The 12805-nt window shown below is 36.2% G+C and overlaps 1 protein-coding gene across 11 annotated transcripts in view; it reads left to right on the top strand.

Moving 5' to 3' along the window:
* GPC5 (glypican 5) overlaps positions 1 to 12805 on the top strand; it is a 593323-nt gene that overhangs the window by 109487 nt on the left and 471031 nt on the right. For 10 of the 11 annotated variants that reach the window (XM_064712846.1, XM_064712801.1, XM_064712809.1 and 7 more), the window contains 2 exons: positions 108 to 241; positions 4500 to 4625. In XM_064712846.1, coding sequence (XP_064568916.1) covers positions 108 to 241; positions 4500 to 4625 — 260 coding nt within the window. The remainder of the gene's footprint in view (positions 1 to 107; positions 242 to 4499; positions 4626 to 12805) is intronic. The other variant, XM_064712816.1, reaches the window with a different exon arrangement.

Below are 12805 nucleotides of genomic sequence, written 5' to 3'. Positions count from 1 at the left end.
TAGTCTTTCTTTCTTGTTAAAATGTAGTGAAACTGAATTGAGAGATATGTAACAATTGTTGCTTACATGTGTTCTTTACTTCTTCTTGTGGCTTTTTTTCCTTTTAGGTCAATAAGATATGTGGTCCTCCTGTGAGGAAGCCTAAACAGTCTCCAGGTTGCTCCTTTGATCAGAACAAAGATAATCAAGTGTTGAAGATGTTCTCCAGAGACAGTGAACAAACACTCACCAACAGAAGAAAGTAAGACATTAGTTTTACAGCCAGAAAGAAAGAATAAAGTAAGCCATTAATTTTACACCAGAATAGATTATGCTCAATGCAATGGCCTGCATTACTAGAGAATAAAGCCTCCAAAGAATGAAACATTTTAGCAACACAGCCTACTCTATTACATTTTGGAAAGGCTAATTTCATGACTAGATTTTGTTTTCAGAAGTGATGGACATATGACCTGAGTCATCTGGTGTGGTTTAAATATATTGAGGAGGGTGGATAACGTTGATAGAATGTGCATATTGGCTCTATGTGTAATTTTTAAAACTGCATTTAACTTTACATATCAGCAGGCATTATTAAATCTGACAAAAAATTACTGTAGGTTTTTACAGCAAACTATTTGTACAAGCTGATAAGACAAAAATTGAATGACTTTTCTTATATATCTTTCTGCTGTAAAAAAACAGACAACTAAGCATTCGGGACTTAATCTTGAAAGCCTTGTTCAAGCAATACCTGCTGATTTTATTTTCTCTGACTCTTGTGCTGGGATGTAGTGAATTGAAGTGACTGCCGAGGCTTGGAGATCTCATTGAAACCTGGCTCAGCATTGCAGGGTGAACTTTGTGTAACTGCATGAGTTAGGTGTTTGAGCTGCCATTACAGTCAGTGGGAAGCAGAAGAAATTTTAGCTGCCCACATATCTGTAAGCATCCAGTGCCACTCAGAGATAACCCTGGGGTATCCCAGCTGATCCTCTCCTGCCCAGAGGGATGCATGTTTCCCATAAGTTGTATCATAGAGCTCAAGCCTGACAGAGTTGAGGAAGTATTTGGAACATACTCTCAGGCACATGGTAGGACTCTTGAGGGTGGTCCTATGCAAGGCTAAGAGTTGAACTCAAAGATCCATGTGAGTCCCTTCCAAATCAGCAGATTCTGTGATTCTGTGGTGGCTTCCAGCTTTCTGCAGATATCTGAGGTAGTTGAAGGAATCTCAAAGGCCAGTCTATATTTAGACAAGTCAATCAGGTTTTTCATGACCATAATAGCACTCTAAGGCATTAGGAATGTTGCAGTTAAGATTAAAGGCTCCATTATGCAAATAAAGTACATTCATTTCTGTCATAGTGTTTGCTAAAACACAGAGAAGTTTTCTTTGTCCTCTTTTCCTTCTCATTTCACTTTATAGTGCATAAGGAAACAGAAGTGAGAGAATTGCAGGGAATAATTGCTCACTCCTGATGTCTGGAGAAGAAAAGGTGCCTCTGAGCTTCAAAGGAAAACCATTGTTCTCAGTGTAAGGACCTTCAGTTACTAAATAATGAAAAAAATCCCAAAACAATGCAAAATATAAATAGAGAGTTTTACAAACATTGTGGTCACAGAAAGATATGCAAACCAGAAGTTTGCTTTAGCCAGCACAGATGTTTTTCAGTGAATACCCATTACATGGATGCATGTTTCTCAGTTGCATGCAAGTTCTTGATGTTTTCTGATTGCTAACACTCTGCAAACAGAAGACCATATTCTAAAATCTCACTTAAACCAGGACTGGACTGTTCCATGTTTCAAAGCAGAACACAGTATTGACCTCAGGGAGATCATCTGAGAGACCTTCAGGGACATGAAAGGCAGTGGGCAACATAAAGCAACACTGTTTTCCCTTCCCTTCCCTTCCCTTCCCTTCCCTTCCCTTCCCTTCCCTTCCCTTCCCTTCCCTTCCCTTCCCTTCCCTTCCCTTCCCTTCCCTTCCCTTCCCTTCCCTTCCCTTCCCTTCCCTTCCCTTCCCTTCCCTTCCCTTCCCTTCCCGGAAACTTTCCGGAAACTTCCCTTCCCAGAAACTTCCCTCTCACCTGTCTGAGATTCTAGAGACACTTCTTCATGGCATGCAAACTGCACGAAAAAGGGGAAGGCAAAGAAATTTTGCGATTCTCTGATGCAGATTCCAGATTCCACTTTAACAACTTCCTATCTGCTATCATCTGCAGTTGCTCCCTCCTGGATCATGTCCTTCCTTATTAGGTGCAGTCACTTTACATTTCACTTTATATTCCCATAGCAACTGCAAGAACTCACATGGAAGTGACTTCAGCAAGTGCTTGCAGCCTGCTCTGAAGGAAGTGCTCTTCTCTAACTCCACCTTATTTACCTCCTCTGGTACTTCTGTTTTCCAAATGCATGTCCAGATGAAAGTTTATATTTTAAAGTACATGTTGGGCTGCTGCTACCTGAACTTCTCCTGAATTATTTTTACCTATTGGAAAAAGCTGGTACTTTCTGGTACTGTTTGGTACAAGAAGAAAAAGAAATTTCTCCTTTCTTTTGATGCCAAAAAATTGTTAGATGAATTTAAAAAATCTAAGTGAACCCTTCTGAAGCAACATACCAACTTGGAAGTATGTAATGCTTTTTTCTCCAGAACTGTAAACAGCTTCTAGTACAGAGGATGAAATTGTTAAAAAAAAAAAAAAAAAGGAAAAAAAAAAAAAGATAAAAGAAGAATATTTCTGAATAAACAGATAAAAAGGATCTTCAGCTTCCACTGACTGTAATTGCACATTTGTGGTCAGCTGCCTATAATTACATGCTATCTGGTCTAGAGGATGATCATGTGAAAATTGACATTCATACCATTTGCCCTTCTAACTACTTTGGTCAGACATTAACAGGGGCTGAAATCAGTTATTACTTCTCTATTAAATTTATCTTTGCCTCAGGACATATTTACTAATAAACCAAATGACCTTTCTGTTAGAATGCAGTTTGTGGCAAGATATTATGACAGCTACATTTATTTATTTTTATTTCTTCTTCAGAAGAAATTCCAACTGTTCACTTTGAGAGGACTCTCTAAACACAATTTTTCAGCCAGAATGTAAACATAAAGCATAGACAAAATCAAAATCAATCCACTCAATGGCATTTGGAGGGAAAATACAAAGCCACTGTGCACACTGGATTCAATTTTGGGTGTGGAGAAATAAAAGATATGATTATTCATGGCTGGGAGAGTTTGGATGAATCATATTTAAAGCCTAATGCACATCGGCAATTATATGTTGCATAGTCAAAATTGACCCTACATGGGATTTTTCAGAACTGCAGTTTTAGAATTAGTATGGCACTCACATCACATTTAATAAACATAGTAAATCAAAACCACTGTAGTTTGTGTAAAATATTTGCCCTATTACATGAAAGAATATATGGCTTTTTAGATGATGGACTGTATAAATCACTGATGTTTTATCTGTTTTAATTTGAAGTAAATAATACTGAATAATTAAATTCCCTATAGCATATGGTCCTGTGATAACTAAATATAGGGAAATGTATGTACTATTTGTGGCATTTTTTCACAGCTCCAGACACTATAAAGGGAGTTAGCATAAAGTGGAGCTTGCTGGGTTACAGAGCAATGAGTACAGCATTTGGTGGGGCTTTTCTGTGTGCCTGCAGGTCATAGATAACTCAGTAATGTGTCATGTTCTATTTCAGAATGAATAAGTATTTTAATTTTTCCCAGTAGGAAAGGGTCTTCCAGGAAGAGATTTTCAATTCATAAACAAACAATTTACATTAAATACCACAATTCTGTTAAGAACACGCCAACTAAAAAGTAATTCATTTGTTTTGAATTAAGTACAAAACCTTATCACTACCTCTGGGCATCTTTAAAATTATTTAAAATTACAATACATAATTTATAATCTGCCATCACAGCACATGGTAGAACTGATACAATTCTTCAGATGGCTATTTAAATCTTTACTAAATACTGAACTCCAACATCTTAAACCCATTTTACCTGAATCTTGAGTTGCTGCATAACTTTGAAATTTTGTAGTATTTGTAAATATAAATAGGGGACTTTTTGTCAGCACTTTTGGAAAACAGGAGACTTACTCATCTGCACCTAATTTTTTATTTTCCATGCGGTTTTTTTGGAACATTTTTTCATCTATTTGTCCAACTGTAGCATTGCAAACGGTATCACTACAATGCAAGAAAATTTCAGGTTGAAAGAAATAGTTCCTGTTCCAGAGCATATGTAAAGTAGGATTTTTAATTTGACCAGTGGGAATATCAACTTTGTAAACTAATGAAGTGTATGTAAAAGAATCAAACTCATCTATTGACAGATCGATTTAAAATACCACCAGAACCAGTGGAGAGTGATGGAATGAAGACATTCCTTATGTTTTAGAGATGCACAGCAGCAGGGCAGCTCAATGCTGTTGGCTGGCAGTGACAATGGTTTCTGGTGTCCCCGTGTGCAGGGAGTTCATCAGGCACCTGCGGCCGTACAGAGCCTTTTACGGCGGCCTGGCCGATCAGCTGTGCGCCAACGAGCTGGCAGCCGCCGACGGGCTCCCCTGCTGGAATGGAGAAGATCTCGTAGGAAGGTAGCTTTCCAGCTCACTTCTGTCTGTTTTCTGTCTATTGCAAGTCAAGTTTTGCTAAAACAGCTTCTATTCCAGTCAGGTGTGGTGTTTCCCTGTGTCTGTGTCAAAATCAGTTTGAAAATTAAATAAGCGTGGGTTCCCTTCTCTCAGGCTTCGCCTGTACACGGTAAATAAAATCTCCCAGCATCTCTGTTTAGGAAAAAGAAAAAAAAGAATTCCAATGTTCTTCAGACATATTCCCCTCAAATTTGCAGCACCTAAACACTGGAAAAGAAGCTGGATTGGCATTTACAAAATACGGTTGTACAAAAAGAGTATGGATTTTTGTTTGAGCTTGGTCTTTATAAAATGCTCCTTTTAATGCAGTGTGTGGTCAGAGACTCAAACTTAAAACCTTCTCTGGCCCTGAAGTATGAAGTAATCTCTTAATATATATTGTTCCCCATGAGAGAACTAAAAGTTAAATGTGAAGATAAAACATTTTAAAAGTGAAACGTATTTTTCATATATGCAGCAGCTTGGGAGACATCATTCAGCAGCAGCGGCAAAGAAGAGATAATAAACTGCTACAGTTCTGAATGTGTGTCTCTGGGATCAGTATATTACACAGCTTATAAAACACTAGCATTTTTGGATGGCCGAAGGATTTTCAGAAAGCTGATCTCTGTGTTTTTGTTTATTGCTTTGATCACCAAAACAAGTATTTCTCTTAGCAGGAAATGCTTCCCTTCCTGATGGCAGAGACCAAAATACTGAAAAGTTTGTTGCAGTTATTTGTAATAAAAATGATTATGTTAATATTGTGTGGATTAGTAGGTAGTATCAAAAGTCATATAAAAGAAGGCTGTGAGGAGAGTTAGTAAAGCATGAGCTAGCAAATAGAGAGAGCAGTAGGAAATAAACACCTTTAGGTATCTCTAAAAAGTTAGGTGGGAGTTGTCATTTATTAATTGATACATGAGGAACCTTAGTGGCCATCCTTTTATCAAACAGCTACAGGCCCACTTTCCTTTACCTTCTCGGGCAGTCCTGTGCTTTGGCAGCACCAAAGTCCAGTGAGTGGTTGACTCCCTTGACAGTCTCACTGGCAGCCTTTGTCCAGGGACTTCAACAATCTTCTGAAGAGGCTGTGTTCCTTCTTTAGGTAACTGTATTTGAGATTTAATCCCTACTTTACCTCCTTGCTTTTGTTTTTCTGACCATTCCCTGGTTCACTTAAAGTATTCCTATCAAATATTTCAGTAACAATATATATGAATGATCTTGTAATTACAGGATTTCCTAAGAACAAAGTTCTTCTATCATTACTTGTGGCTGCTTATATACCTACTAATAATACATTAGATATTTTCAAACCCTTTTTTATTTTATCATATGATACTATTATACTGTATCTATTATTATGTTATATGATTATATGTAATTTAACAGTTATGCTAATATATATATATATATGTAGGCTACATATATGCTTATATATATATGCTTTTATATATATATGTGCATACAATGTTTTTAATATTGGATCCACCCAAAAGATATAATGGATGACAAAAGCACTGTATCTTAAAACTAAGGAGTAACACTTGGTTGTTATTATTTTAACATAAAAATTTCCTTAACTAAAATATTTTGTCTTATTATATATATTAATGCATATATCTTTATATTTTTGGTCAGTGCATGTCAGTGTCAGTTTCCTGAAAGAGCTGAGATGTAGATAGTAGAAGTACAGAATGATTGTTAAAACCAGAAGAGCAGGAAACCCTGAGTTGCTCTGGATTATCAAATGGAGCTGAGACCTGCAGATTAGTTCCTACTCAAGACCTCTGATCGTACACTGAATACATTGTGATGCACAATCTCCTGTTTCAGTATCTTCATGAAGGCACTCAGATCTGTCCTAGACTCAGATCTTCCACTGCTTCATTTTGCCTTCTTATTCAGTCCAAATGCCGTTTGTTCAATTGTATTTGTTTATGTTTTTTCTTTTGTAACTGAAGGGGGGAAAGCTTTCCTGCACTTTGATCAAGACAAGGCGCTTTTTTTACTGTTAGTATTGTTATTACAGAAGTGATGATCTAGGAAGAAGTGCCTAGTATCTGCATTTATAATGGTTGGGATGCATAGCAAGCATTTAAAATATATTCTGCTTACACATTAGCAAGAGCTTTCTACTGACAAGGACAAAAATAAGTAGCTTTGTTGTCCAGCATCTACATAAAGAAGTATTTCTAAGCACAGGCAAGGTAGGCACTGAGAAATGATGCAACAAAAGCTGATTTTTCTTAGTGATGTGGAGATAAATTGGATAACTTCTTAAAATCTCCTCTAGCCCTATGATTCTGAAACCAGGATTATCTAAATCCTGTGTTGCTCAACTTCTATTGTCCTGATGCCAGGATACTGTGACATTTTAGAAGTGATAATGACTGAGCAGGCATCATTGTTTTTCTCTCTAAATACTGAAGAACCTGTACACTCACTCTCACTCTCTCTACTCTTTTTTTTCTCTCCTCATCCTGCCTTCTCACTAATAGAATAATACTGATGAACTCATCAGGGCATCTCACCAGTGTTTCTGGCACTGATGGGGAAAAGTCTACATTGTTCACATTAGTTAAAAACAAATAGATTTTATCTGTTTTGAGATTCTTCATTCTTTTCCATCTGTTTTTGCCTTCTGTTTCAAAAACATGTGCCATAGCTAGCTGCTGATGACTGAAATTTGGACTTGACACAAGAAAACAATATAATGAGCTATGAATTGCTGGTCTGTGAGGACCTGAGGAGATTGCTTAGCCTGCTTGCTGTATCTGTGTTTCAAGCTCCAAGTAGCAAAAAGCCCTGAAGACGGATGAATGAGGGAAAAAAAATCTTTGCAGTTTTTCATTTTCCTTTTTTGTGCATCTTTCTAAAGGAAGCATTTCAAAGGTTTTAGCACTGACAATATGGGGTATCAGTTAAACCTTGTAACCTTTGCCTTCTCTAATGCTATCCAAGAGATTATCAAGCCTGGATGGGAAAAGGTCAGAAAATGAAAAACAGTATTATTGAAATGAAAGCTTACTTAACAGTTTACATTTCATACACTTCAGCTGTCCCATTTTTTGTTTAAGCTTTCTTTTTTTTTCTTTTTTTTTTTTTTTTTTTAAATCACAATGCCATGGAAGTATGGCCCTTGATTCTGCAATTCTAGAAATTGTTCTGTGTCTAGCATTTCACGCAGTACAGGCTCGTGCTTTCATGAAGACCTCAGACCAGAATTCCCACATTCCTGAACTCATGCCTGGCAGCATGAGAAGTGGCCAGGACTTGCAGGAGCAAGACCACTCTCATGAGATCTGTGTCACTGCAGCGTGATATGAGGCACAAGACATCTCAGAGGGCTCTTCAGCCCCTCCCGTCTTACCCAATTGTGTGACTGCAGTGGTCTAGCATGAAATTGAAATTCAAACTTCACTTCCAAAGCCACAGCCAAGTGTTTTGAAGATGTACCTGGAATTTAGTGTTATAAGATTCATTAAGCTCAATGGAAAAAGAGGAATTGAAAGTAATAAGTTATGCACTACCAAAGCATGAGTTTGGATTTTCAGTGGCATCTTAGCATTAAACTAAAGCAACAGGAGCTATGTAAATAGACTGAGATTGTTCCACTTCACAAACATAAAGAGGTTTAACTGACATTTATACAGCTTTGGTTGTCCAAAGAGTCTGGCTAGAATGTGAAGAGAGATAAATTAAAAATACACAGAGGAGAGCATAATATATACTGTACATCTCTGGACCAGCAATTTAACTGAAATAAAAATAGATGTGAATGAAAAAAATAGTAATATTTTGTGTGTTGAAGGATTCAGGAGTAATGGAGATTATTAAAAACAGCTAATCAAGTTTTGAAGGAAGAGTTTCATATAAAGCGCATATCTGAAGTATCCAAATTAAGAGAAATTAAACAGCATGATTGATTTTAATTACTGAGCAAATCGTTAAAAAGTGATTATAATAAGCAGCTCTCATCAAATAAATGCTTAGCTTTAGCACAGCTCTTAGGCTGAGGAAATTTTCTCTTTTGGTTCTTGAATATTCTGAAACTACTACAATTCTGTTCCTGTTCTTACCCAACAAAAGAAGATAAATGATTATATAAGGGAAATTAATAAATTTATTTCAGTTTCCTTCTATTTGAGCTAATTATCACTTTTTAAAACAAGGAAATATGTAAACTGCCATCTAAGGCACCAGTTGACACCTGATGTGCCTGATCTCCTTAAAATATAGGAACAGCCTGTTAGGGCTCTTACTGCATTGCCCAATAGGCAGCTGCCAACAAGGACCAGTGACAGATCATAGAGAAAAAACAACTGTAAGCTTGTACTTCCTCAAAACATGCAAATTTGCAAATGCCTGGCCCATAACTGTGAGCATTCAGTCTTCCCATGAACTCAAAAATCTTCACACCACAATCTTTCCTCAGGAGAACCAGAAGTTCTCAAATGCCAATGCACTGGGTCAGTTTAAGAGGGGCTGATGATACATATTTCTGTGTCAACATAGAAAAGACATGAACTGGCATAAGATCTCTTTGTTTATAATAAATTTAGGGTTTGTTCCCTATTTTGCTGTGAGTTATAACAATAAAAGTAATTCCTGGTTTAATATTGGTAATATCTGTTCTTGGTATATGCTTAGATAAATCTCACGTCGCTTCAGGATGGAATGGATTTAACTCCATAAAATCAGCAAAGTATGTATTGCATTTGATAACCTCAAAATAAATGTTTTACTTTTCCTTTTGTTTGCTCGAGCAAATATATCATTTTCTGTAGTGTTTGCCTAGAGTCATTGGACTTGTTTGTCGTGCACAGCAGAGCCTCTAATAGAAGTGTTCTGACAGTGGGTGAATTAATTTCTATTAGGTTGGTAATAATTTACAAATTTTATTGACTTTTAAAGTTAAAAACATGATTAGCACCGTGCTAAATAAACTGTAGCATTTATAAAGTCAGAGAAGGCTATTCAAAGGTAGACATGAGAAAGAACAGTAACAAAGAATATTCCAAGTTTGAATTATTGCATCATCATGCCTTCATTTTGGAAGGTTTTGGCTTTTCATTTTACACAATCATAGAAGAATAAGAAGCACAATTTAATATTAGTGATCTGATGACTCTTAAAGGTTTTCCAGGTGAATTCAGGACTACTTTACTACAATTTATAACATGAAAGAATGGAGGCAATACAAATAAAAATCTATTGTTTCCTTTTTGTATTAGGGTTCATATTGAAACCAAGGAAAACTCATGCAGGAGACTTTGATGCGTAGTTCAAAAATAAATCTTGCATAGAATAAATAACTATCAGTCATAGTAGATTATACTAGACAGAAAGTTTGTGCCTCGTCGAAGTTCTTATAAAAGAAATATGCTCTTACTGAATTCAACTTAGATATACAGGTTCTCTTTCAAATAGTAAGTTTAGTGATATTTTACAATTTCACACACTGATACTCTGAAACGTTTTATATTTCTAAACCCAAGTTATTTATTACCTCTAGCCATGGCAATTTGATACACCACCCTCAATGAGTTATTTAAACAATATTTTGGATTGTGAAATATTGTCTATGGGGTCTTCTTTCAGTGTAATGCCCACAGCAGTTTTCTGTAAACTCTCTAACTTTACCAGTCCAGAGAGGAGACTTCAATGTAATAATGTTCAGCACTGCAGCATTTACAGGTGTTCATTTCAACTTTGGTATTGTCATGTAACCTGTGCTGAAGACTTTTTCTCTTGGCAGCTATAGGTCAGATTTTCATTAAGCATCCTGCACTGACTGTGAAAGTGTGGTTTTGAAACTTAGATTGTGCTGAAGTTTTTGCTTTTTACGTTTTTACAGATGACATAGATACTCAAGCAGGGTGCCTTTAAAGGTCTGGAAATTGGTTGGGAGACTTATGTAAAAACCACAAATTTTTCTTATGAGCCTAATTGTGAAACTTTGCAGGAAGTTTTTCTTTATATAAGAAAAAAATGCAATATGTAGTCCTATTTTGATGAATATTCTGTAGATTTTTATTTGTACAGATTGGTGTTTTTACTGTCATTTATATATTACAGATGACAAAAGATTGGTATTCATATAGTTTTATTAATTCATTCAAAAATTGGTTCATTTATTATTTTTTCTAGAAATAAATATTATTCTTTCCAGTTTTATCAAATATTTCTTGCTGCTTTTGTAGTCAAAAAAATCATTAGATCCTCTCTAATGAAGTAAAACTAATCTCCCATTTAGAACTGTTAGTCTATGAGCATGTACTTCAAAATATCATTTTTCCTTCTTAATAAAAGTTATGGGTTCTTATCTTCTTTAGCAGCTCAGCTTATACTTACTAGTATTCCTTTAGAATTATGATTGGAAGCACAAATTGTCTTATATTCATTAAAATTACTATTTTGTCCTATTTCCATTGTAACACTGCATTTCTAGGGTCAAAGTTTTTTAGCACTACTCCACAAGTGGGCTCTCAGGAAAATTAAGCTGCATTAATGAAGACTATGAATTTAGTAATCAGTGAGGTTAGCTCATTTTTTTTCTCAGTTCGTTGAATAACCCAAACTGAAGCTACTTTAATTTGGTAGAAATTTTAATTTTTAAAGTGTAGTGTTCCACACAGAAATGTAATGAGACAACCCAGTTAATGCCTACCTGCTATGAGTGCTTCTGTGACAACTCTCTCTGAAAAAAGACTGAAGCGAAACCCAGTGAAAAGGACATAGGTACACCCGTGTATGCCATGCTGCAGCCTTAGTAAATGATCCAGTCAAGCACTAATGTGAATAGTCACATCCAAATCTGAAAGGTTTCCATGTACAGGTAGCGCCTAAGATATCAGAAGTTATTATAATAGATCAAAGCAGCTGAATTGATTTGTTGCATTCATGCAACGGAAGACTATGCAGATTCTTCCTAAAACCATGCTTCATACGTATGAGAGAGAGAGAAAGGAAATAAGAAGCATAAAAGCCAGTCCAATATCACGAGTTGTCTTTCTTTCAGAATAAACAAGATATCTCTGCTACCAGCAAGACCTTCCTTCAAACTGTTGAGAATCTTTATGCATATTTGAGAAAATCCCTTGGATGGACAGGTTTCATTCTAGTGTACTGCTGTGTAATAAGATGTAGCTTCTCTTCCTTAGTCTGAGGAGTGAATCTCTTAACGTGTTAAACACATTTATGTCTTGTGTTAATAGGAGCTTGCCATGTTGAAACCCGTGTTATTCTTGATCTTACATACTCAGGTATTTCTGTGAAGAAATGCAAGTCTGAATGGGCCTCTTGGCCTCTTTTTCAGTGAAGAGACAAATGGAGCCTTGTAGGGTACAATTAGTTTAGTCATCCAGATAGTTGGATAGAACTTCCTAGAAGGACTTTTTCTCCCCTTTGTAAAGGGCATCAGTCTAAAAGTACTGTAGAATTTATGTTATAAAAGGTTAAAATTTCTAGTAACTCAAGCTGATACAGAGTATCTATGCTGAGACAAAAAACCAAAATAACCTAAAGACTAAATAATACAGGTAGTAGACTAATCCAAGGGCAACTATGTCTAAGTGTTTGAGATATTTCACTTGAAAGCTAGGTACTCATATTTATCCATATACTGCATGTAATATCATATAACACTGTTGATTTATTTTTGCTAATACTGATCTTCAGGTCAAAGTGATGTATTAAGCTCACTGAGCTAAGCTGTATAAAATACTTAACACAAGACAAAGCATCAGTTTGATTCTTTCTCAGTGCTGTAGGTCAAGGATGGAACATATTCTTGAATAAGGCACCAAACCTTGTATTTCACATAGTTTCTCAAAGTTTCAGTTTAAATGTAAGATGAAGTTGGGAACAGATTTGGAGAGAATCAGAGTGTTTATGAAAAGAAGATTAATTTTCCCTGTTTCCTTAGCCTGTTTTCACTGTGGGTGATATTATGCTATCTAGAACTCCAGGTTTTAAGTCTTCAGCCACAGAATCACAGAATAACAAAATGGGTCAGGTTGGATGGGACCACAAGGGTACATCTGGTCCAGCCTCCCTGTTCAAGTAGGGTCCTCCCAGAGCACATGGCACAGGATTGTGTCCAGACCGTTCTTGAATATCTCCAGAGAGGGAGACTC

Source organism: Zonotrichia leucophrys, chromosome 1 (genome assembly GCF_028769735.1).
Source record: "Zonotrichia leucophrys gambelii isolate GWCS_2022_RI chromosome 1, RI_Zleu_2.0, whole genome shotgun sequence".
Taxonomy (NCBI): domain Eukaryota; kingdom Metazoa; phylum Chordata; class Aves; order Passeriformes; family Passerellidae; genus Zonotrichia; species Zonotrichia leucophrys.
Note: the sequence above shows the minus strand (reverse complement) of the source record. Positions and strands in the feature narration are given on the sequence as shown.